The sequence below is a fragment of the Sorex araneus genome, chromosome 5 (genome assembly GCF_027595985.1).
Source record: "Sorex araneus isolate mSorAra2 chromosome 5, mSorAra2.pri, whole genome shotgun sequence".
In the NCBI taxonomy this organism is placed as follows: Eukaryota; Metazoa; Chordata; class Mammalia; order Eulipotyphla; family Soricidae; genus Sorex; species Sorex araneus.
The window spans coordinates 112,404,144-112,430,071 of NC_073306.1; the positions used below are offsets into that span (position 1 = coordinate 112,404,144).

Genomic DNA, 25,928 nt, shown 5'->3' on the forward strand with positions numbered 1-25,928 from the left:
TTGGATTTCTGTATTTTAGTATTTTAGTAACTAAGTCCAGAGAAATGTCTGCCAGGAATCGCAACATTGTAAGCTTGTACCTCTCAGCTACTTTATATTCCACATATGAGTGCGATCTTTCTATGTCTGTCTCTTTCTTTCTGACTCATTTCACTCAGCATGATACTTTCCATGTTGATCCACTTATATGCAAATTTCATGACTTCATGTTTTCTGACAGCTACGTAGTATTCCATTGTGTAACTATACCAGAGTTTCTTTAGCCAGTCATCTGTTTTTGGGCACTCTGGTTTTTTCCATATTGTGGCTATTGTAGACAGAGCGGCAATGAACATGGAAATGCAGATGTCATCTCTACTATACCTTTTTGCCTCTCCGGGATATATTCCCAGGAGTGGTATTGCTGGGTCAAATGGGAGCTCAATTTCTAACTTTTTGAGAATCGTCCATATTGTTTTCCAAAAGGGCTGAACGAGTCGGCATTCCCACCAGCAGTGAAGGAGAGTCCCTTTCTCCCCATATCCACACCAACACCGGTTGCTTTTGTTTTTTGGGATGTGGGCCAGTCTCTGTGGTGTGAGATGATATCTCATTGTTGTTTTGATCTGCATCTCCCTGATGATTAGTGATGTTGAACATTTTCTCATGTGCCTCTCAGCCATTCGGATTTCTTCTTTGGAAAAGTTTCTGTTCATTTCATCATCCCATTTTTTGATCGGGTTGGCAGTTTTCTTCTTGTGGAGTTCAACCAGTGCATTGTATATCCTTGTTATCAACCCTTTATCGGATGGGTACTGCATAAATATCCTTTCCCATACAGAAGTTATTATTCTAAGTAAAGGTGAAAAATTCCAGATCTTAAGCCAGAATGATTCTGAATGTGTTGTAAAATTATATCCTGAAATGCTGATAACTTGGAGAAGTTCAATGAAAGGGGACAGCAGAAAAACGAGGGGATGACACAAAATAAGCTGACCTTTTCTGGTCACGACTGTTGGGTGCACACTGACATTTATGGTCACCTAAATCTTTGAAGATATTTCTTGTTGATATTACTGTACAAGTAATAACTGCATCTCAAATTTAAATGTGACTTACAGTGGGAGAGAGTGTAGTTCTGTTGGGATGAGCAGGGAAGGGGCAGAGGAGAGTCCAGAGGAGGATGACAGTATGTTTAAATCATTAACCAGGCAATTAACTGGAAATGTTTAAGTGGTACACAAAAGAATGGGTAATTTTTCTTCACCCCTGTTATTTATTTTTCTGCTGGTTTTTAAAAAAATTTGTGTGGGGTGGTGGAAGACTAGGAGGAAGGAGGGAGAAGCGAGCTTCTCTTGGGAACCATTCTGAGTTGGCTTTCCTCCTGAGCAGAGCAGCTGAGTGTCCAGCCAGGGAAGGGAGAGAAGTCAGACCTTCTTCTCTGTTTCTTTCCTTTTTCTGTTGAGACACTATTAATACACCTAAGGGTCTGCGCAGAGCATCTGAATCTTATTTGAGAAGGAACAGATGTGGGCCTCGAGTGATAGCACAGCGGGTAGGGCGTTTGCCTTGCGTGCAGCCAACCCGAGTTTGATTCCCAGCATCCCATATGGTCCTCTGAGCACCGCCAGGAGTCATTCCTGAGTGCAGAGCCAGGAGTAATGCCTGTGCATTGCCAGGTGTGACCCAAAAGGGGGAAAAAAAAGAAAAGAAAAGGAACAGATGTGTTGCATGATCCATTTGTGCCAAACACTGTTGTAGAACCCGAGGTTGTGAAGATAGACATGGCACGGCCGCCTTGCTCATTAGGAGCTTGTGTCCTGATAAGGACACACTGACATGCTAAGAAATAATTTCAGCATGTGTACAGCACAGGGATCTACACAGATTTTATTATTAACACAATTTGTTAATGCAGAAGATATGATCAGTGAATTGTGTGATTTTGTACCTTTTAGCATTTTACTAAGGCATAATTTTGTATTGCTACTTTAATAAGCTTCCCCTCCACCTTTTTCTTTCGATTCACAGGTCTTATTCATACTTCATTGAGGTGTCCATGGATGAGCTTGATTGGATCAGAGTGATTGATCATTCTCAGTATCTCTGTCGTTCTTGGCAAAAGTTATATTTTCCAGCCCGGGTCTGCAGGTTAGAACTCATGGCTAATACATAATTTTGATATTTGCTTTAAAGATTTGGACTTTAAGAAAAATAATGTTTTTCCTGTCTTGTGAAAATAAGGATTTCTTTAGGGTATCAGCTTCCAAACACATGCCAACTGAAAACAGTGGAAATGTGGAAAATTCATCATTTTCCTATTAGAGCAGACTGTGGAATTGTTTATCCAAAGAGTTCTGTAACATATTTATATTCCTATGGTATATAAGTAAATGAGGAAGAAGGCAGGGAGATCATTGAAAAATAGAAAATTAAAAAAAAATTATGGTGTACATTGAAAGCAGTTGCTGTTACATGTGCATTCTTTCCATGAAAACTAGGAGGAATAATTCTGGGTTTTCCTGATGTTCTTCAGGACCAGGAGGGGGATTTTGGATGTCACCGTGCATGTTCTTAGTACCTGTATATTTTTTCCCCTAGGTATTAGTAGTATTAGTGGGTTTAGAAATAGCAGATGTTTTTAGTGGGTTGGGCCTGGGGTAAGGGCAGCTGGGGGCTCTGGCTGATGTTACCGTTGTGGCCTGCAGCCCCTCTGGGAGAAGTCCTGCATCTACAGACCTGGGAGTGGCCCCCACGCATGGCTGAAAACAGCCCCCCACCAAGATAAAGGAAAAAACTGCTGTTTGAGTGTTTCATAGTCTTCCTTAAGTATAAACCATCTGAAATCTCTCAAAACCTAGAGGAATAATGAGTCTGATAGTTGGAAAAGGGACCTTGAAACTGTGCTGTATTTTCGTAGCAGTTTTTGCCTAGGAAATTGCCTCTAGATTCTCTACCTTCAGTCAAAAGATCAAAGCGCCCCTCCCCTTAATCCCCCCCCCCAAAAAAAATGTTGGTCTGTTTAGTCAGTTGTGGAAAGGAATGTGGAACCTGCTCCTTTCTGCCCTGCAGACACCGTCCCCAGCCGCTCGGGTTTGGCCTGAGCACCTGGAGTGTCCCACGGCATTTAGTTTCACATGATACTTACTAAGCTCAAGATCTAACAACATCAGGCTGGATTTTTTTTTTTTTTAACCTCAGGAACTCCACAGAATCTACGCTCTTGTACAGTAAAGAATGTTGCCTATATTATTTTTATTATGGGTATGACTGGACCCAATATTGTTGCCCAGGGATCCTCATGTGTGAAAATGAAGAAAATCAATTTTATTTCCCCAAAGAGGGACTAAAGTGTCTTGGGTCTGACGGTTGCTCTTTTATCAGAGAAGTTTTGAATGGATTAGAATGAGAGGGACAAGAAATTGAGTGAGGATTGCGTATCTCAGAGCTGCCTAGGGATACTTTGATAGTGACAGAGGGGCCCCTGAGGTGGAGGAAGAGATTGAGTCTGCATCGATGCAGGTTATTACCATGGTGTCGGGTTAAAAAATAAGCAACCCAACAGCCAGAGCATCTGATGTGGACCATAGGACTGTGTGTTTGTATTTAATTTGAGACAATAGCAACAGGACTCCCAGAACGAATTGTGAATAAAATACCAGCCTTGACAGGATCTCTGTGCTTCACCCGGAAATCCCCATTTGTGGAGGAGACATGTGCCTTGGTCATGATCCCTGGCTTTTAGAAAATATACTTCTCCTTATTTATTAATGGACATTATTTATGCTCTCCTTTCCTGTTTTATCTCTCGTATGACCTTGCCTTTATTGCTGTAGCTTTCATGTGTTTTAAAGCCTGACTGTATCCATAATGCTAGTTCTTGGTACAGCTGGTTCCCAGCTCTGGTTTAGAAAAACTGAACAAAGGCAGTGTTAGTGATAAGAAGAAGAAGAAGGAGCTTTGATATCTGTAATATATTAGGAAACTTTAATTTGTATTAATTACTATATTCATCCATAAATTCTTCCTCTTACAATAAATATGTTGAAATTTTGTTCAAATTCCAAATGTATCTGAGAATAAGATCTTATTGGTTACCTAAGGATGACTTATAGTTGGTGTTCCTTATCTGCACAATCATTTTTTGACTACCTAAACAGTATTTTAAATATACTTCTTCCTGGAACTTCACCTGGAACATATAAATTGTCTGTTTCCTTAGCACGTTAGTGTTTAGATTGCATTATGTTTGGTAATCTGCACATTTGTACGTTCCTTTTGTTCTACAGTGTCCGTTACGTATTTGTCTTGCCTCTGATAATAAAAGTACAAGTCCGAAGCCAGAGCAATAGTACGGAGAGCAGGGCACTTGCCTTGCACACAACGAACCTGGGTTCGATCCCTGTTATTCCCTATGGTTCTCTGAGCACTGCCAGGATGATTCTTGAGTGCAGAGCCAGGTGTGGCCCCAAAACCATGACCAAAAAAAAAAAAAATCACATGTCCTTAGAAACAAGAAGTATCGATTCTAATCTTTTTCCTTTCCCCTTGGGGATGGGAAAACTATTAGTTATGGGGGCCACTTCTGGTGATGCTGTTGTGTTGCGGGAAACCGAATCAGAGCCTCATGCTCATAAGGCCCTGATCTCCCACTGGCCACGCCCTGCTGCCCTCTGTCACGGCAGCTCCCTGTAAAGAGACTGTTCCTTGCCACAGGAGCCTAGACTTCGTGAATTTTCCTGGGTACTAGTCTATGCACAGAAATCTAAAATATTCAAGGAGCTGTTCTCTTATTCTGAGCAACTCACAAACCCATTTGTGAGTTTCCCACAATTTCCAGATATTTTGGGTTTGGTAAAGCTTTTTGTTCATGTTTTTGTGGGAGAATATATATACCATTCAAACTTCTTTTGAAATATAATTCATTCAGCTTTTCACCTTGTGTGTCAGGCATTGAAGTCAGCATGTTCATCCCAGCCATAACGGTGAATTAAAGGAAATGATTAGCTTTTTGTGGGTCCTTTTATAGAATGCCTTGAGGGTTAAGTGGGCACTGCGCTACGTAGCCCAAAGTTTAGACTAAGCTCCGCCTTTCCGCCTAGCCCTTATGTCGAAGTAAAGGAAATGACTGGCCATTTTCAGTGCGAACTTTCATACGCTCTTGGAACCGTGTTACGAGCTTTCTCTTTTCTCAAAAGTTAATGTCCACTCATAAATTCCCCAACTTTTAAATGGTTTTCTTGGCCGTCTGGTAAGGTCTGTTCCAGCTCTCTTAGCTCGCGGGCCCTAGCAGCACCAGCGTCAGACTTAGCAGAGTGGCAAGCCATGAGTGCCCTTGAGGTGTTCATACTTTTTTTGTTTCTCAATATGATTCTGGCAGTTTGGCATCCGTGTAGCAGTGGCTGAGATACACGAAAACTTGAAATCCTTGGTGTGAATTGATAGAGGTGGGTTTTAGAGCCTGCATGTGACTGCAGCCTAGAGTTACAACAGCGATCGTGTTAAGAAAAAGTCTTTGTTTTAATTTTTTTTTCCTCATCAGTGAGGTAGAGTTTTTTTTTAATTAAATACTTGTCATTTCTTTTGTTTTACTTATAAATGACCTGCATTTTGTCTTCAGCATGTATTTCTTAGGGTAATTACAATTTTGTCTTTGGCTTGTGAAGACTATTATTAGTATATTAATAAATGCACATTGATAGAGTGTTGGATATGTGTACATATATGTGAGTGTATATGGCTGTATGACATTATCTTTTTTTAATACATGTTGCAAATTATTATCTAATATTTTATTAACTTTTGCCATTATAAAATTAGCATTTGAAATAATCTTTTTAAAGATTTCTGGTGGTTTAGTATTATGTTTAAAAAGGAGAGTCTTTGTTCTGAACATTAAAGTAAATATATATCTGTTATATATTTTTATAAAATGTTTTATAATATTTTAAATATTTTTATATTGCTTGTATTTTCTTTGTCTAAAGATTTAATCCAGCCAATAAGCTTTTCATGTATCTGTATAGTTGGGGATAGTTAATTGAGTAAAACCATTTAGTTAGTAATATTTTAATTGACTAAAACCATTTAGTTAATAATACTCCTTACGAATAATATTTCCTTACCATATGATTGTCCATATTTATCACGTGTCAAGTTCCAGCATATGGAATTTGATTTCTTTGAGTATTGCTGAAAGTCTTTTAATTATGTAGTTTTCCATCCTTTCTTTTTTCTTCTTCTCTTAAAATAAGAAATTGTAATGAACCAAATGTGTTGTGGAAAAGAGAAAGGTGCAGCACAGCATCTGCCAGCCTGTCTCTGGGTCTCAGCGGTCGCTTTAGAGGCCATAAGTGATGATGAACATCTCACTAGATGCTTCTACTTTCACTTACTACAGAAATTTAGGCGTGTTTCACCAGTAAGGAAATAGGTTTTTCTTCATTTATTTCTCACTCTTGCCACAATAAGCTTCTACTCTGTGCCCCACATTGTACTTGGTCCCGAGGCAGTGACAATAAAGAGGGCTGCTAGCTCTTTGCGGTTTTGGAATTTGGGTGAAGCAGATGCAAACAAATAACGGAAGCATGTCGGGCAGCTCCAAATGTGTGAAGATGGTGTTATGATAGTGACTGGGATTAAGAGGAGGAGGGTGATTATTTTAATTAGGGGGCTGAATAGAGGGGAGCTGGATATTAAAATATCCAGGATTGGATGGAAGGAATGATGTTTTGGCTTTCTTTGGTCTGCATTAAATGTTATTCGGAAGTAGCTGGTCTACTGTGGGAGACCTTAGTAGATTAATTATTAAAACTTTTAATTTTGGTATAGGGTACTTTAATCTCTTTTATTTCTGCTGTATATCCTTCTCTCCCCTACTATCATTAGATAACAGCATGATTTTTTAAGCAACCTATATTGAATTATAGTACCTACACAAATACTGTATAGATCTATAAGATATAAAACAAATGAGAAAACAAACATTCCTCTTTGTGGAAGCATTCTTTGCCTCTTATATTAACATTGTACAACAGTTTATAATGTCTTTTTTCTTTTATCTTTTGTACCTGAAATTGGCATCTGTATCTATACATATGTATAGGCAGACACATTATTTAGTGGTTCATCAGGATGCTTTAGAATTGCAATTAGAATCATGCTGAGCCTTTACTTTTTCTACATGATTGGCATCTTCAGAATTTAAGATGTGTCTTTTTCAGAGGTAAAGGAAAGGGAATAGCTTCCCTTTAAAAAAGTACTCATTTTAGTTCACTCTTAGTTTGAATCGTACCTTTACCCACAACATTGATGTCTTAGTTGAAGCAGCATGTAGCAGCCCAGCCTTCAGACGAATATTTTCCTTTAAAAAATGTAAAGCAAAGTGTAGCCACTTGGTGTCACTAAATCATAACAATTTTACTTGGGGCCAAAGGGAAGTTGAAATTGCCATTTTTAAAAATAAAACCATAGTTAAATATAAATTGTTCTGAAGTCTGTGATTTGTGAAGTAACCTGTGAAACAGTTTTGACTGTTTAAGTCTTTCTGCTCACACGGAGCATTAATTAGTCCTGAAGTCCGGTGATGTACATTTGGGTGCTGGCTAGCTCCTAACTTGACAGAATAAAGCTGATCGGTTGTCTTCTCTAGTAAGTTATTCAGTTTCATAAATATAACAATGTATTTTTTTCCTTTGAAATTTTGAAGTAAATAGAAGAGTTAACTCAAAAGTGATAGTTTTTTTTTTTTTTTTCCCCGAGAGAGGATTACTGGACTTCTGGGGAGGCCCAGAAAAGGAGAGGCCATTTATTGAAGAGATAATATGGACCAGACACATTTCATCACCTTTTATCATTCTCAGAGTAGCATTAGGAGAATATCACTAAATGCTTTAAAAGTCACAAATAAGGAAACTTAACCTTCCAGAAACTGATTTTGCCACAGATCTGACTGCACAGTTAGTGTGACAGCCTCACATGGCTTCTGCAGGGTATAGGATAAGGAAACAGCTTTGCTTTCCAATAGGAGGAGACAGGGTGCCCAAAGAAGCTCTGACTGCTTCTTTGGCAGGATCCACTTCTGGCCCAGTGTGGCCGTTCTTTGCCCACCCTGGTAATGATTCCTGGCAACAAGAACACTACTGAGTAGGGTCTGTAAGGGGAAGTTTTTGTCTTTAACATGCTTCTCAGGAAGGGGCCTGAGAGGTAGTTCAGTGTGTTTGAGCCCTAGCACTGCCAGAGGCGACACCCAAGGAACATCCTCTGAGCATCTCCAGGTGTGACACAGAAGCAAACAAAGCTTGAAAGGTGGTGTAGCGATTGCTTATCTTGATTTTTTTTTTTGTCAGTTTGGGAATAGAACTTTGAATTTTCCTGCTCCTTAGTTACTTAGAAGATTATTTTGGACTATTACTGCGAAGTGAATCTGATATTCTTAACTCCTGATTTGTTTTGCTTAGGAAGAAATACATTGCAGAATTTCTTTTCACAAGATCTCTTCACATCATGAATTGCTTTCTGCTAGGCCACACCTGGTGGTGCTCAGGCTTACTCCTGGCTGTGCACTCAGGGATCACACCTGGCGGGGCTTGGGAACCACATGTTTTCCAGGATCAAGCCTGGGTTGACCACACAGGACAAGTGCCCTGTCTCTCCAGCCCCCTGGCTATTGCGTTTAAGTTACCCAATTGAGTTCAGGCTTTAGGGGTTTATTTTAGTTGAAGGAAAATAACATGTTGCACTTCTTTTGTCCATAGTGAAGAGGTTAGAACATAGGAAAATAAACAGGGTTGTCCTTTTTCTCTATTTTATAATTTTAGAATATAAATTAATGTTTTTATTAAGCCATTATACGAGATGATGTTAACACACTAATGACCGCTTATTATAATCACAAACAGCTGTTGTCTGGAGGGGCAGAAGCTATATTTGGTGTTGCTAAAATTGTTTTCCAAACATTTAGTTCCAGGATGAGGTTTGGATACCACCTCCCCATCAGATACTCTTTTTCCTATGCTTAATAACTCCTTAGTATTCCTTTGTTAATTGTAAAGTTTATTCATTGGGACATTCATTTAACATTCACTAAATATATGTTTTCTTTAAGGCACTTAGTTTTGGTGCCAGGCATAAAAGGATGAGTTTTCAGTTTAGTTGTTGGTATGAAGAATTTCATGATATATTTCATTGATACAACAATAATTTCATAATACAATAGTAGTAGCACTGAAGCACTGTCGTCCCATTGTTCATCGATTTGCTCGAGCAGGCACCAGTAACGTCTCCATTGTGAGATTTGTTGTTACTGTTTTTGGTATATCAAATACGTCACAGGTAGCTTGCCAGGCTCTGCTGTGCGGGCAGGATACTCTCGGTAGCTTGCCAGGCTCTCTGAGAGGGATGGAGGAATTGAATGCGGGTCGGCCACGTGCAAGGCAAACGCCTTACCCACTGTATTATCGCTCCAGCCCACAATAGTAGTACAATAGTAAAATAGTGACAACCTTGTGATGATTGATAAGGTGAACTATGGTAATCCTGGTCTTAATAAAACGAGTAAGTGGATAGGCAGAAAAGTAGTTATGTGCATCCTCTAAAGATTGAATTTGAGAGATGCGGAGATGGCACATTGCTCAAGCAGCTCCCTGGGAGCTGGAGGCTGCAGAGTCTGCCCAGCACTGCCCCAGCTGCTGAGTGCCCTCTCAGCACTGCTGCAGTGTGTGGTCTCTGGTACAACGACCAGTGTGTATCTCTGGGGCACCCCAACCACGTGAGTGTGAGCTCTACTCCCAAATGCTGTCTAGTCTTGCAAGAGCGATGATGGAGAGAGAGAGGAAAAGGGAGATTTGAACTGAGCTTTCAAGGACCAAGGGCTTGAACTGGCAAAATGAGGAGAATGGACGTTCTGGTGTCCAGGACACCTGCTGGAGCAGAGTCTGTTTAAACTTAGTTAACTCTAACACTTGGCTTACAACTTTTAATCATTTCTCTAGCTTCATCTTGGGCCTGATTTTGTTTCAGCAGTAAAAATCATCTCTTTGTCATTGACCCACACCTCTCATCGATGTTCTTAAGTTCTAAGATGACATGTGAGTGATAGTGCTTCTTTCTTTATGTAACCTTATAAAGTTGTTTTGGACGTCTGGGACATAGTATTGCCTGAAGTTGCATTTAAAGATAATTGTTTCAACTAGAAGAGTTCCAGTAAAGGGTTAATTAGATTTATTTTCAAAAACAATATTCAAAGAATATTAAGAATTCCCTTGAAGTGAAGAACAAGTTTGGGAGCCAGGATTTAAATCTCTGTGTCTTTTGCTTAGAAAAGTAATACAGTCTCAGAGGTAGCCTTACTGGGCGCAGGGCAGGAGGAATTGGAATCAGTACTGCAGTTTCCTACGCAGAATCTCCTGGTGGAGATTTGACATTGCTGCTCCCCCTGGGATGATTTATGTCTCTAAGGAAATCCTGAGCCTGGAAGCTGGGTTTTGAGCTACTGGGCATGGAAGTGTAGGACTTACTTGTTTTTTGCAAGGAAGGAAGAGAATATGAAGCTGTCTTGGACTCATGAGCGGCTAACCTCCAAGCATAAGAAACAGACAAATGAGCCTTGATACTGGGAATTCAGAAATTAGTGCAGAAGTGGAATTTCTTGAATATCCAACACAACTTCCGAAGAGGAGGAGAAAATTGTTTCATTGGGGAAATCCTTATTGAATTTGCTTGTTGAATATTGGTATAGGGAAGGGCAGATTAAAAACAACAAAACCTTGGATATGTTTATTTGTGAATTACATAATTATTTCTCAGTCTTTATTTGGAAATAGTAACCTAAAGAAGGTATTGGCTAAGTCAGAATTCTCTGAAAGTTAAGCCTAGGCTACAATTCAGATTTCACCCCACTCTGCCTAGCAGTGATTGGTTGGACCCTTCACGGCATTTATAATTTGGATCACCCAGTTTGCCATTTATTCCATAATATATCACGTATGCTTCTCCATTTTGTGATTTTGGACCTTACTCTTTCCTACTCTGGTAGCAACTTGCTTGTACTTTATTTTGTTTAATCTTTTTGGTTCTTTACCATCCATGAATGCAAGTGCCTAAATAATCAGTTTTTTTCTGGGATAATCCTTTTTTAGCACAGCTATAGTTTTTTCCTAGTGTTAGCAGAAGAAGCTAAGAAACAGGATCTTTTAATATTTCATCTTTCCATTCTTCCTTTTTTGCCACACCCTTCTATATTCAGGCTATGTCTAACTCTGTGCTTGGGCATCTCTCCCTGTGGGGCTCAGAGGCCATGTGGTGCCTGGGATGGAACCTGGGTCTCCCACATGCTCATCTTACGCTTAACCCACTGAGCACACTCTTCCAACTCCCTTTTTAGTGCAGTTTTCCACAGAAAACACACTTCAAGAGAACTGTATGTGCAAGTCTTGTGGTTAATAAAATCATCCGTTTTCTTAGTGATCATTACAAATGGCAGAGGTTTCCTAGGTGAGGGTGCTTTCTGTTGATACAAGGTTAGCTCATGGGGAGAGTGAACCAGAAGTGAAACCAGATTGCTTGTTGGCTGCCAGAAGTTCTGGGCAGAGTGCCAGACCTGGTTCACCGTCTAGAAATTCATCTCCTGGTATGAAAATAGAGGGCTTGATCCCTGCCAGGAATGGTGGCAGCATGAAGGCTTGGATTTCCTTTGGCCTAGAGTCCTTTACTGATGTCAGGGAAGGTGGAGGGACTGATCATTGTGGGCTAGTGGCTTGACCTCATTTAAGAGATGTAATATTTTCTTTAGCAGCCTTACTTCATTATGTTTCAAATTACAATGTCATAAGTTAATAATTGTCTTCCAAATAATACGGGTCATATATACACATGGATATGTTCTGCATGATAGGAAACCATAGCTTTAATTTCTAATAGTCATAGAAATTCTAGGCACATTATAAAGCTATTAGGATGTAACAGCTGTTTTAGTTCATTTCACCCTGTAAAAGAAATGTGATGCAGACTAAAATGATCAGTAATTACATATTTTGAAAGCTAAACCTCCAGTTACAGAAAGAACTAATTTACACATTAGATACTGATAAAACTACAGTATACTATGAGTTTCAAAGTTAGTGTTATCTTCTGCCTAAGACCATGAAAGAAAATCTGTGCCAAAAGACTTTTCCCCCCCATCTTTGAAATCCTCATTTGTATAGTAATTTTGAAGTTGCAAATCAACAGTAATGAAGAACTGCTTGATATTTTTTCTAAAGAAAAAATTAGAAGGGATGTTAGAGGAAGTAGGATTTAGGATTTTACTTTATTTCTGTTGATCAGTGCCTACCATCTGCTTTCCAGTTAGTGTTGTAGAAGCATGCATGCGTTTCCCGGTTCTGAACAGATGATGTGCATGGTTTGTTGAGATATATGCGTATTTTGGATGTGTGTGTGTGTGTATATATACCTAAGGTGCTTAAAATCACACTTGAAGTGTAAAACAGATAATGAGTCTCCATTTTAGGATAATTTGCATATTCAGCTCTTATATGCAAAACAAAAGAGTACAATGACACTGATTTTCTTTTCTACTTTAGAATCTGTACTAACCAGCTGTCAACAAATATTTTGATTAAACACTTTTTCTTTATTGGGGAACTTTAGGGCACACTCTTTGTTTAAACATATTGTTTTCTTTGATTTCAAGGGACATATTTTCAGTATGATTCATGGGTGTATCACACCAGTAAACTGTCATGCACAAAAATATACTTTTCTCTGTAAACTTTCTTTTTTTACCATTGATTTCTGTAGGGCAGAAATATGACTCAGAACAGAATATTCCATCTCATGATATTTATTTGCTTAAAGTAAAGGTGATAAATAAATGTCTTGAAAATTTTTAAGTAAAGCAAAAATGTTAAAGTCTGTATTTATAAGATGGACTTTTCCAATAGATTTTTAAAGATTTAGCAATCCTTTAACATATTTAAAATATGATTTGAATACAGAAATGTTAATATTTTTATGTATTCACTTGTTTTCTGTGTATAATCCTATAAAATGTCATTTGCAAAAATGAATTAATGTATATATACTATCACACTATCTTACATGTAATTTTTTTATTCATTGTGCTGTCATTCCATCTCAGCATATGTATGTTTGATATATTGAAACAGTAGATAGCATTTTAAATGTACTGTTGTTCACTGTTCAACAATATAACTAGTTGTTTATTATTTAAGAATATAACTAGTTCCCTATTGAGGGAGTTTTTTTTTTTTTTTTCTCTTTTTGGGTCACACCTGGTGATGCACCAGGTGCATTTCTCCTGGCAGTGCTCGGTGGACCATATAGGATGCTGGGAATCGAACCCAAGTTGGCCGCATGCAAGGCAAATGCCCTACCCTCTGTGTTATCGCTCCAGTCCCCAGTTGGGGGAATTTTAAGACCTTTCCAGTTATGTTGTTTTATAAAACAGAGCAGTGGAATCCACACAGTTACCTGTCTTTTCACATAAGCTTGGTCATAAAATATGAATGAGCATCCTTTAAAAGTTTTTTTTACTTTATTTTAATGCTGTGGTTTACAAAGTTGTTCATGGTGATTTGGTACAGGCATTCAATACTCCAACCCCAGTCCCATCACCACTGTCACTTTCCCTCCACCATTGTCCCCATTTTCCCAGCCCTCAAGCCCGCCCCTGTAGCAGGCCCACAATACTTTATTTTATGTTGCATGTAATAACTAAATGACTAATGGAATGATCAAAAATACCTCAGTAAAAGAGAATTTCTGGAAATTGTTGTATCTTACCATGGAGACACTAAATCCTTGTCTGTGGGTTTACTAAACAGTTATTGCTTATTAAACCTTCTGGGTTAATGTTTTTGTTAATTGAGCTTAGTGATTTCTACTTTATATCCTCACCCAATTTGGTGTGTTCCTACCGGAATTTTAGTATTGTAGAATTTGGAGATGTCGCACAGACCTGGCCATGGCTGCTCCAGAAAATCCAGAATGTTTTACTGGGCAGTGAATATTTAATACGGTGGCGGTCATGGGCATGAGCGTGGCTGTCCAGGGCTTCTGGAGGCACAGGGAGGTAGGGAAAAGTTACCCAAACGGACTCTGAGAAGGCCTGGGGTTTTCAGCCAAAAAACCCAGCACACCCAAAATTTTTGGCACGTTAGCATTTCTGTGGAGCCCTGGCCTGAGGCCGCAGAGGGGACTCTTGGGTATGGGTGTGGCTGGCGGGAGTTTGGTAGGGTGGAAACTTGCTCACCTCCCCTGATTGCCCTAACATAACAGCTGTGACCAGTGTGTATGAGAAACTTTTGCAGCTAGATATATCTCTTTTGCGATTTCATTATGAATCTCTGGAATGGGGCTGGTAGGATGCCATCATGAGCATCTTCATCATGAACGCATTGGTAAATGCGATGTGAAAGTGCAGTTTATTCATCCAGGCAGCTTACGATGAGTAGGTGCCTTAGCATGTTTTTGCCTTATAATCATGTCACTGTCACTGTCATCCCATTGCTCATCAATTTGCTTGAGCAGGCTCCAATAACGTCTCTATTGTGAGGCTTGTTGTTACTGTTTTTGGCATATTGAATATGCCACGGGGAGCTTGCCAGGCTCTGCCATGCGGGCGAGATACTCTCAGTAGCTTGCCGTGCTCTCCGAGAGGGGCGGAGGAATCAAACCCAGGTCAGCCGTGTGCAAGGCAAATGCCCTAACTGCTGTGCTATTGCTCCAGAATACAGTAGCCTTATATTCATAGTGGCGATTTTTATTTTTAATTTGTCAAATTGTTGAACAGACCATAGCCTCATTTGTTTGTGTAGAGTTGTCAAATTGTTGAACTTACCATAGCCTCATTTGTTTGTGTAGAGTTTTGACTATTTGTAAAGTTAAACAACTGTTCACAAGCATTCCTGTTTTAATCGAAAAGCCGAAATTTGAGTTGGCCTGAAAGGATAGGTTGATATTTGATTGGATAATTGCAGAGGATTTTTCCTAAAAGATATTAAAGGAAAGATGGTCTCAAGCTGGGTGGTAAGCATCCCCCAGGAGAACATGGCACAATATATAGAGATGATAATCACAGCTGAGAGGATTGGACTGGCCTCTGGGTAGGTAGGAACCAAGGATGCTAGTAAACATCCTGTGATGTATAGGACAAAACCATACAACAAAGTATTCCAACCCAAAACTCAGTGGTATGGCCAGTGCTGAGAAACCCTGTTATAGGGAAAAGTTACAGTTAATTTTATGTGTGGCTTAGAGCTTAAAAGAAGGTCTCACTCCATGGCTTGGAAGCTGGTCTCACATTCTGGGGAGAGGGCAGCTCAGAGAGAGAAGGGAAAACCAAGTAAAATGAGGTTGGAGGCCATGCAGGGGAAGGGTGATGTGTGCTGAATGTAGACTAGAGACTGAACACAATGGCCACTCAACACCTTTATTGCAAACCACAACACCTAATTAGAGAGAGAGAGAACAAAAGGGAATACCCTGCCACAGTGGCAGGGTGGGGTGGGGGAGATGGGATGGGGGTGGGGTGGGAGGGATGCTGGGTTTATTTGTGGTGGAGAATGGACACTGGTGAAGGGATGGGTTCTCGAACTTTGTATGAGGGAAACATGAGCATGAAAATGTATAAATCAGTAACTGTACCCTCACGGTGATTCACTAATTAAAAAAAAATAAATTTTTTTAAAAAAGAAGGTCTCAAATGAAATCAAAACTTGAGGTATTAAATTAATTAAAAAAAAACCCTAAGAGTTGATAATAGAGTTTGGTATTTGAAATTGCAGGAGTAGTTTAAACCCCAAAGAGAGAGAATACAGTAGCATGTAGGGGAAGAAAACAGGCTAAGTGGAGTTTCGTGCTTAAGAATTTGAGCAAGTTTCCGGACCCGAATCCGGGCCAACAACACCAGGGGTCCAGACGGAGGAGGTACAGCTGGTACACCTTCTCCAGATGGAACCCTGGCGACACTGAGCAGCAACTAACACGGCTCCGGGTTTCGGGACTGGAACACAACCTTTTCTAAAAACTGAAAATATACAATCTTTTAATCTCTGGGGGGAAACTCCAACAATAATGAGTTTTGTTTTGCAATATGGAATGTAATCAAGGTAGAGAGAAAATGAAGTAAAATTCATCAGTCATACAGTTGAGGGGGGGCGGTAGCGGGGGGGTATACTGGGGATTTTGGTGGTGGAATATGGGCACTGGTGAAGGGATGGTGTTTGAATATTGTATAACTGAGACATAAACCTGAAAACTTTGTAACTTTCCACATGGTGATATAATAAAAATTAAAAAAAAAAAGAATTTGAGCAAGTTAGAGGAGAAACTAACAAAGGGAACCAAATAGTTAGCAAGGGATGGGCAGGAAAGTGCTGTTTTGTTTAGGAGGGTCAGTTCAGCAACACCAGATGTTGTTGGGATCAAGTAGATGAGGAATATAAAGTATTTATTGGCCTTGGTCACATAGAACACACTGTTCACCTTGGCAACTGGCATGATGGGGAAGTCAGAGTCTTAAAATATAAATATAACTTAGAATAAAGTTTAAAATTTATGTACCCATTAGTACAACACTTTCCCTGTTGGTAAAATTCATTTGAAGGAAATATGTATGTGATGCTCCTTATTGCAGCATATTTGTAATATAAAAACACTGCAAATTACCAGAATGCTCATCAGTAAGGGAATTAAAATGGAAAAGTAAATGTTGTCTTTATTGTTTGACTTAGAAAGGTTTCCATAAAAAATTTGTAGATGAAAAACACATGATGAGAATTTTAACGGGTTTTTTGTTTGTTTGTTTGCCTAGCAGACTACTATATAAATGTATTTGAATACATAGACTTTGGTATTAGCTATTTCATTAACAATTATTTAGCAAATAACAGTTTTATAGCAAACATAGAGTGGTATCACTATATCACTGTCATTCCGTTGTTTGTTGATTTACTCAAGTGGGCACCAGTAACTGAGTGTCTCTATTACACTCAGCCCTGAGATTTTAGCAGCCTCTCCTTACTCGTCTTTCCCAACGATTGGAGGCTCTTTCAGGGTCAGGGGAATGAGACCTATTGTTACTGTTTTTTTTCAGTAACAATATCGAGTATGCCACGGGTAGCTTGCCAGACTCTGCCCGTGTGGGCAGGATACTCTCGGTAGCTTGCTGGGCTCTCTGAGAGGTATGTATATATCTGTTACTGTATTTGGAATATGAATACGCCAAGGGGAGCTTGCCAGACTCTATCATGTGGGCAGTAAACTCTCAGTTCTTGCCAGGTTCTCCAAGAGGGAGAACTGGGTTATTAGATGTTACGAAGCCGCATTGTGGCCTCATGCTTTCTGGAGCTTAGTTTCTGGATATTGGCCGTTGACAGGATTACATGGCGCCAGGGTGATCCTGGGTGTGACTGCCTAGCTGCTGGCAAATGGGGGATCTGGGTGGAAGAGGCCCCGTCCCGATCCAAGCAGCCTTTGGAGATCTTGGCCCCGGGTCCTGCACACATGGGTTCCGCTGCTGGTTCCTTCATGCATTGAGGCTCATCCGAATGTGTGGAGAGTGGCCTTGAGCATGGCTTTGGCTGGGTTTTGGAGGTCTTCAACTGCCGAGGCTCTGCTTGGGGCAGGGAGGGAAACTCAACCCACCCCTCCAAGGGGCCCCAGTGAAGACAGCCAGGTTAGAGACTCTGTCGCTGTCTTCCGGGAGCTTGGTTTTATAGTCTCTAGATGTTGGCTGTTGACGGAAGAATAGAGAATGGTATGGAAGGATATTCTTTAAACTTTAGAATTGATTAGGAAAGTGACAGAAGTTAGTAGACAGTGTTACTTATTTTTTGTTTTAGGGCCATACCCTGTACTGCTAAGGGTTTTACTCCCGGCTCTGTGCTCAGAAATCACTCCTGGTTGGTGCTAGGGGATCCAGGAATCGAACCAGCATCAGCCACCTGCAAGAACAATGCCCTGCCAACTATACTATCTCCGCAGCCCCGACAGTGGTACATTTACTTGCTCGGACTTTTTTTTTTTTTAACTTGAAAAGCAGTTAAACAGTTCTTTTAAAAGCTCTGGAGTAGGGGCTAGAAGACGATTCTGGCTAACACCCCTGCCACCTTGCAAGTTTAGGGAAGCAGATTTGCTTGCCAGTGCCACCACATGTGGCACTGTTACTGATGGTGTCCGGCAGTTCTGCTCTTGGACCCCCAGGGACACAGCGACTTCCAGCTGCAGCACAGCCAGGTGTGTGTGAGAACCGTAAGAATGTGACACCTGGCAAGTGCTCAGCTAAAATGGGTGAGCAACACAGCTATACAGGTGTGCCTCTCTCAGTCTTCACAGTATCAAGAGTAGAGGGGAGGTGTGTGCAACACACACACACACACACACATGCGCGTGCGCACACACACACACACATGTGCGCGCGCGCACACACACACACACGTGCGCGCGCACACACACACACACACACAGAGCACTCCTGCCCCTCCTGGCTAGGATGTGAAGAAATGCAGAAAAATTAGCTCTTCTGAGACTTTGTGTGTGTGAAGGTGAGTAAAGATAGACGACTAGCATAGAAGCTGGACGGATTTGTGCTTTATAATGATGAGAAATACAAAAAGATGTGTAGAGGGTCTAGGAGGGAGAGCTCAAAAAGGCAGAAGGGAAAGAAGCCACTTGAAACAGGAAGGAAAGAGGAAGTTTGGTTTCAGAATGCAAGTCCCACTATGTTGACTTTTGTTTCCATGAAGATATTAGGAGCTAAGAAAGGCAAGCCAGGTTTGTGGAGTGGAAACATTAGTTAGAGCAGGCAGCCGGGAGAGCAGCTTCCTGGGGAGGGGCAGCATTTCAGCATTTCAGAGAGAGTGATGGTCCATTTGGTATTGATCACTGTAGCACTGTATCACTGTCATCCCGTTGCTCATCAGTTTGCTCGAGCGGGCACCAGTGACGTCTCCATTGTGAGACTTGTTACTGTTTTTGGCATATTGAACACGCCACGGATAGCTTGCTAGGCTCTGCCATGTGGGCAGGATACTCTCGGTAGCTTGCCGGGCTCTGATATTGATAACCCTGATTCATGGCAAGTCCATTTACCCTGTTGTATGGTTTTCCTCACTGATTAAATTTAGTTGTCCCAGTAACATTCAGAGAAAGAGTGCTAAAGGTATGGGTGGGAATTTGGTTAGGCGAGTGCAGTAGAAAGGTGGAGGACCAAGAAAGTTCAGAGTGTTTGCAAAGACCTGGAAGGCCTAGAGATAACTCTGCTGAGTCAGTAATAATAATTGGTTTATCGAAGTCCTGTTTTCTAATTTCTCTTTTTGTTCTATGTTGACATCACTGTTTTAACCACCACTGCAATGTGTTTTGTTTTGTTTGGGGGTTTTTGGTCACACTCAGAGATGCTCAGGGGTTACTCCAGGCTTTGCACTTAGGAATTAATCCTGGCAGTGTTCAGGGGACCATATGGGATGCCCAGGATTGAACCTGCATGCAGAGCAAATGCCTTACCCTCTGTGCTATCCCTCTGGCCCCAACTACCATGACAACTTTTATTTTTCTTTAATTTAATTTAATTAAAAATGATTTATTAATTAAATCACTGTGAGATTACTGTCATCCCATTGCTCATCGATTTGCTTAAGCGGGCACCAGTAATGTCTCCATTGTGACACTTGTTACTGTTTTTGGCATATTGAATACGCCATGGGTAGCTTGCCAGGCTCTGCTGTGCGGGTGAGATACTCTCGGTAGCTTGCCGGCCTCTCCAAGAGGGGCGAAGGAATCGAACCCAGGTCGACCTCATGCAAGGCAAACGCCCTACCTGCTGTGCTATTTCACCAGTGTACATTTCCCACCACCAATGCAATTTTCATCCTGGGCCTCCCCTGGGAAGTGGCAGCCTCACCCCTCAGCCTGCCTTTATGGCACACCCCCGCTCCCTTTCTCTCTCTCTCTCCTCCTCTCTGTCTCCCTCCCTCGCTTTTCCTCCCTCTTTTTCCTTTTAGGCATTGTGGTTTGCAGTACTTTCACTGAAAGGGTATCATGCTTATCACTTTACCTCCTTTCAGTAGCCAATTCTTGTCCAGAGTGATCATTTCCAAGTATCATTGTGGTAGTGATCCCTTCTGTGTCCTAACTGCACCAACTTTTGTGGCAAGATTCCTTTCATGGACCAGTCCTCCTGACCCTTGTTTCTATTGTTTGGGTATTGCTCTCATACTATTTTTAAAAAATTTTAATTTTTTAAAATTTTCTATCTTTATTTTGGAGGCTTTTGGATCACCCAGCGATGCTCTCGGGTTACTCTTGGATCTGTACTCAGGAATTACTCCTGGCAGTACTTGGGGGACCATATGGGATGCCAGGGATTGAACCCAAATCGACTGTGTGTAAGGCAAATGTCCTCCCTGCTGTGCTATTGCTCCGGCTCACTTGGCTTTTTTTTTATATCCCACGAATGAGTGTGATCATTTGTGTCTGTTCTTTTCCCTTGGATTTCACTCAGCATGATACTCCCCATGTCCATCCATGTACCAAATTTCATGACTTAATTTTTCCTAACAACACCACATTTTTTTTTTTATTAGTGATTCACTGTGAGGTACAATTACAGAGTTATACTTGCATTCCAGTCATACAATGATCGAGTATCCATCCCTCCACCAGTGCCCATTCTCCACCACCAAAAATCCCAGTATCCCTCCCACCACCCCCACCCTATCACCTCCCCGCCCCACCCTGCCTCTGTGGCAGGGCATTCCCTTTTGTTCTCTCTCTCCTTTTGGGTGTTGTGGTCTGCAATAGAGGTATTGAGTGTCCATCATGTTTGGTCTATAGTCTAATTTCAGCACGTATCTCTTGTTCCGAGTGGGTCCGCAGAACACCCTTTATCTGGTGTTCTCTTCTCTGTCTGAGCTGCTTTCTCCCCCAGCATGTGAGGCCAGCTTCCAAACCATAGAGCTAACCTCCTAGTACTTATCTCTACTACTTTTGGGTATTAGTCTCCCATTCTGTTACTTCATATTCCACAGATGAGTGCGATCTTTCTATGTCTGTCCCTCGCTTTCTAATTCATTTCACTTAGCATGATACTTTCCATGTTGATCCACTTATATGCAAATTTCATGACTTCATATCTCCTAACAGCTGTATAGTATTCCATTGTGTAGATGTACCAAAGTTTCTTTAACCAGTCACCTGTTCTTGGGTACTCAGGTTTTTTCCAGATTCTGGCTATTGTAAACAGTGCTGCAATGAATATACAAGTGCAGATGTCATTTCTACTATACTATATTTATAATATATATATATATATATATATATACACATACTATATTTTTGCATCTCCAGGATATATTCCCAGAAGTGGTATTGCTGGGTCAAATGGAAGCTCAATTTCTAATTTTTTGAGAAGTGTCCATACTGTTTTCCAGAAGGGCTGAATCAGTCGGCATTCCCACCAGCAGTGTAGAAGGGTCCCTTTCTCCCCACATCCTCGCCAACAGTGGTTGCTTTTGTTCTTTTGGGTGTGTGCCAGTCTCTGTGGTGTGAGGTGGTATCTCATTGTTGTTTTGATCTGCATCTCCCTGATGATTAGTGATGAAGAGCATTTTTTCATGTGCCTTTTGGCCATTCAGATTTCTTCTTTGAGAAAGTTTCTGTTCATTTCATTGCCCCATTTTCTGATTGGGTTAGGTGTTTTCTTCTTGACAGCACCACATTTTAAAATGCGCGTAAAGAATAGTTATTTTGGCCTGATAATTGAATATGGAAAAGATACGTCTCTCTATCTCCTCCACCCGCACACCTGCCTCCCCCTCCTTGCTGGAGGAGTGGAGGGTTGTCCACACCCAGCTGTGCCTCCTCCTTAACATTTTCTGTCTCTCTGCTTAGGGAATCACTCCTGGTGGTGTAAGGGAGGTCCCTTCACCACTGTATTGTGTTATCTCTCTGTCCCCAGTTTTCTGGCTTTCTCACAGCTCTTGAAACCAGATTCTGGGCTTGTCTTTAAATATGAGTTGGTGGAAGCTCATTTGTGTGCCCAAACGGTGGAAGAAAGCAAACTAAGACAAAGTAGTAGGTGTAATTGCAGTCAAGAACATGGTCTGGATGCTGCTTCCTGCCGTGTGGATGGTGCAGTGCACACTGCAGACTTTTTGGTTGCTTGGTCAGGTGAGAGATTCCTTGGAATGTTGTCCCTGAATAGTACTCATTATTTGATATTATCCTGTTGGTTTTATCAGCCTGTTATTTATTTTGTCATCATAAGGAGAACATGACCGATAGATATGGCACCTTTAGAGCAGACCTCAGAAATGTGTTTTATTGCTGTCATAATGTGTTTTGAAACAAACCCTGCAGAACCGAGGCCTGAAGGTTTCCGACATCTTAAATTTTGGTGGTTGGATTTTTGTTTTTTATTTTAGATACATATTGTTGAGCCCTAACTCTTTTGCTTTCTGCATGAAAATTGTTTTACTCTTATTTTTTGGTTTATTATATACCAAAAAAACCTTGAGTTTTTGCACATCACTGTATCACTGTCATCCCGTTGCTCATCGATTTGCTCGAGCAGGCACCAGTAATGTTTTCATTGTGAGACTTGTTACTGTTTTTGGCATATTGAATATGCCACGGCTAGCTTGCCAGGCTCTGCTGTGTGGGCAAGATACTCTCAGTAGCTTGCTGGCCTCTCTGAGAGGGGCGGAGGAATCGAACCCGGGTCGGCCGCGTGCAAGGCAAACACCCTACCTGCTGTGCTATCAAAAAAGTTGTTTTTTTTTTCCTGCAGTTTTTTTTTTTTTTCAATCTAAGGATATGGTGCTTCTCAGACCATAGGTTGCATTGCTGGGAATTACCCTAGGCCACCTGCTGGTGTATGGGGGGATCTCCAGGGCCACACCCCACAGTAGTGGGGGCCTCCAGGACCCACTGTGTGGTGCTGGGGATTGAACCAAGGTTGTCTGCCTAGATCTGCCGTAATGCCTGTACTATCTTTGTGGTCTCCAAACTCTTGTTTTTAAAAATTGTATTATGTGAGGAACAATGGTAGTAATGGTCAATGCCTTCAAGTGTTAGGCACTTTTATGTACTTCGGCACCCCTCCCCCTGCCCCAGTTCCTAAAACAACTCTGAGAGATAGGTTTGATTTTTCTCATTTTATAGACCTTCCAAAAGGTTAAGTACTTTGCTCAGGATCTCAATATCAGAAAGATCTAGAATTCTAATACAGATATGTCTGCCGTCAAAAATCATACAGTGATACTGAAAAAGAATCACTTATGCTGAACAACTTCCTTTTTATTCATAAGGCTTAGCGCATCCATGCTTGTGTCTGGGATCTCATTGTTTGGGGGAAGCTTTGTTTATAACAGTGGTTTTATCAAGGGAGTCTGACAAAGTTTGCATAATGTTAGTCTTATACTTTGTTTCATAGGTAGGTAGAGCTTTTGCAGGCATTCTACTGCCATCATGCCCAGAAGAAGGAGAAAGGTTGTTGCTTATTAGCTGGGATATAGTTTACAGCACAGACAATACTTATAATTTTCCAGATGCTTTAAGTTTTTTATTTGGTCTTATCTGGGAGCAAAGCATTACTGTCCAACAATTCTATTTTATAAGTGAGGAAAGTAGTGAGACTTAGAGATTTACTGTAGATATATTTTTAACATGTAGTGCAATCTTTCCCATCCCTGTTTATCACCTTGTGGCATTATCTTTGTTGTAGGGCATGATCTTTGTTATTTTTGTGAGACTTCAAAGAAAAAAAGGTAAGAATTTTATTCTGAAGTTAACAGATTTTACTGCAAGGTTCATACATACTTTATAGAATAAGGATAATATCCATATGCTGCATATTTTTTAATCTTCTAAGAGCTCTTAATATCCTTAGTAGCTTCAGATTCTGGCAGCTGCCAGATAATACATTTGGATCCTTAAATTAATAAATCAAAATTTTAATTTTGCTGTTATAGTTAGTAAATGGTGCCAGATTAAAAGAACTTCCAGCATCGGAGAGTAAGATGCACATTTGGTATCATTTTTTTCAGGCTTTTTACTTGATAGTAGGACATACAGGCAGTCAGTATTGAAACGCAGACTGCTAAGATATGCCTCTGTTGATGGGCTTCTAGAGAAACTTGTTCTCGTACTTGAAGACGACTATTTTGATGCTGATACACTGCCTCTAACAGAAGGGAGCCCCTGTTGGCCAAGTATCCCCGTGCATCATAGGTGCAGGGCGGTTGCAGAGGGTCATTGGAGTCAGCACAACGTGAACGTGCTCATTGATAAACTCTCCACCTGTAAAATTCGTCCCTGTTCAAGCATTCATCCCTGCTGAATACAGTTCTTACTTACCCTGTTACTTACAGCGTTCCACTTATTGTCAGGAAGATGTAAAAGAAAGTCATTGCACTCAGTTGCAGTGCCAAATGGTAGCTTCTGCAGAAACACAGGAAGCAAAGATCTAATGAAACCAAGAAAAGAAATGATGTTGCAGATCTGCCAGTCTTGCAGATAAAACCACTGGCAAAGAACATTCGTACATGTTTGAACAGTAAAACGTTAGCGAGAGCATTCACCTAAAGGATGACCTGTTAGCTATTTCAGTGGAGGCTCTAACTGCTGGAAATTAAGGGAAATTTGGTGATATACAGGTTTATTTTTAGGCGAGTTTCTTTTTCCATAATTGCACAGGGAAATCAGGTAGGAAGTGTCAGGGATTCTCTGGCAAAGGTGTCTCTCAGTTGCTTGCTACTGTCACCACCACTTCTACCAGGTATCAGTATATTTTGGTTAGCACATAGTTGCATTTTGCATTTTTAATTTACATTTGTTAAATAGCAGGTAAAGTATCCATGTTTGTTTTCAGTTTTTGAAACTTACTGGAAATCCCACTTTTCTCCACATTCAACAATGAAATTTGGCTCTTGTTTTAAGTGAATTGATTTTAAATGTTTTCTTCCACATAACTGTTTTCCTTGAATAATGAGGACCTCCTGTAATGGGTGTGTACGTATCTTTATGTACCTGTGTGTTGTTCTTTTCCCGGTACGCTGGTATTGAACAGCAGCAGCAAAAGGAGTGATTTATTCTGAGCAAAATTGCCTTTTAACCAGTCAGACAAAGAAACACAGCTTCTCTTCTAAAACAATGACTAATCAGCAGATTATACTTCTGTCTTCAGGTCACTCATTAAATGTCATCAATAAAGATTTCCAGGTTGAGGGGAATGCAGACATATTCTTTTTGAAGTCTTTGTTTCTATTCAGTAGCGTTTTTCATAGCATTACTGTTACTTGGCTTATAAGGGGAATATATTTTGGAGCTTCCTAATCCATTTGAAGGGAAAAGCTTGTTGTCACTCTACCAGCTACAATTTGGCCCACTGGTAGACTTGGCAGGCCTTCAGATGGAACAGCTAGGGTGTAGTCTAATGTACCCTGTTGGCTGCTTTTACAACATCGAAGGTTTTGGATGCCTGTTATTTCTGAAGGTGATGCACATTTTTTTTTTTAAGTCTTGTAATCAGCAGAATATCCAAAGATATTGGCAGTGTCAGAATTTAGTATTTTCTGAGTTTTGAAATATAAAGAACATTTACCAGTTTAAACAATAATAATGTGCTTTTGTTTTTCTGGTAACTTCTAACAACCCTCAAGCTTTGTTCTAAGCAAAAATCAGAAGGTTTTTTTTTTTTTTTTTTAGACCTGCGAAGTAATGTATACCTTAAAGCCATGCTCCAAATAGAGCTCATTCATTATGACCCCCATTTAAATTCATGCTTCCCTGGAACTTAGGCCAGAATATTTATCTGTGCAATTTAAGTAGCAGCATGTTAGTTAAGTGCTTGATTTAAACTAGCTGGCATTTCCATTTATTTTTCTTTTATTGGAAAAGTTCGTCCTTCTGAAAGGGCTTAAATTAAT

General features: G+C 40.5%; 1 protein-coding gene across 2 annotated transcripts in view; it reads left to right on the forward strand.

The window, feature by feature from the left end:
• BTBD9 (BTB domain containing 9) overlaps positions 1-25,928 on the forward strand; it is a 477,618-nt gene that overhangs the window by 64,454 nt on the left and 387,236 nt on the right. For both annotated transcript variants that reach the window (XM_055138623.1, XM_055138624.1), the window contains exon 6: positions 2,011-2,130. In XM_055138623.1, coding sequence (XP_054994598.1) covers positions 2,011-2,130 — 120 coding nt within the window. The remainder of the gene's footprint in view (positions 1-2,010; positions 2,131-25,928) is intronic.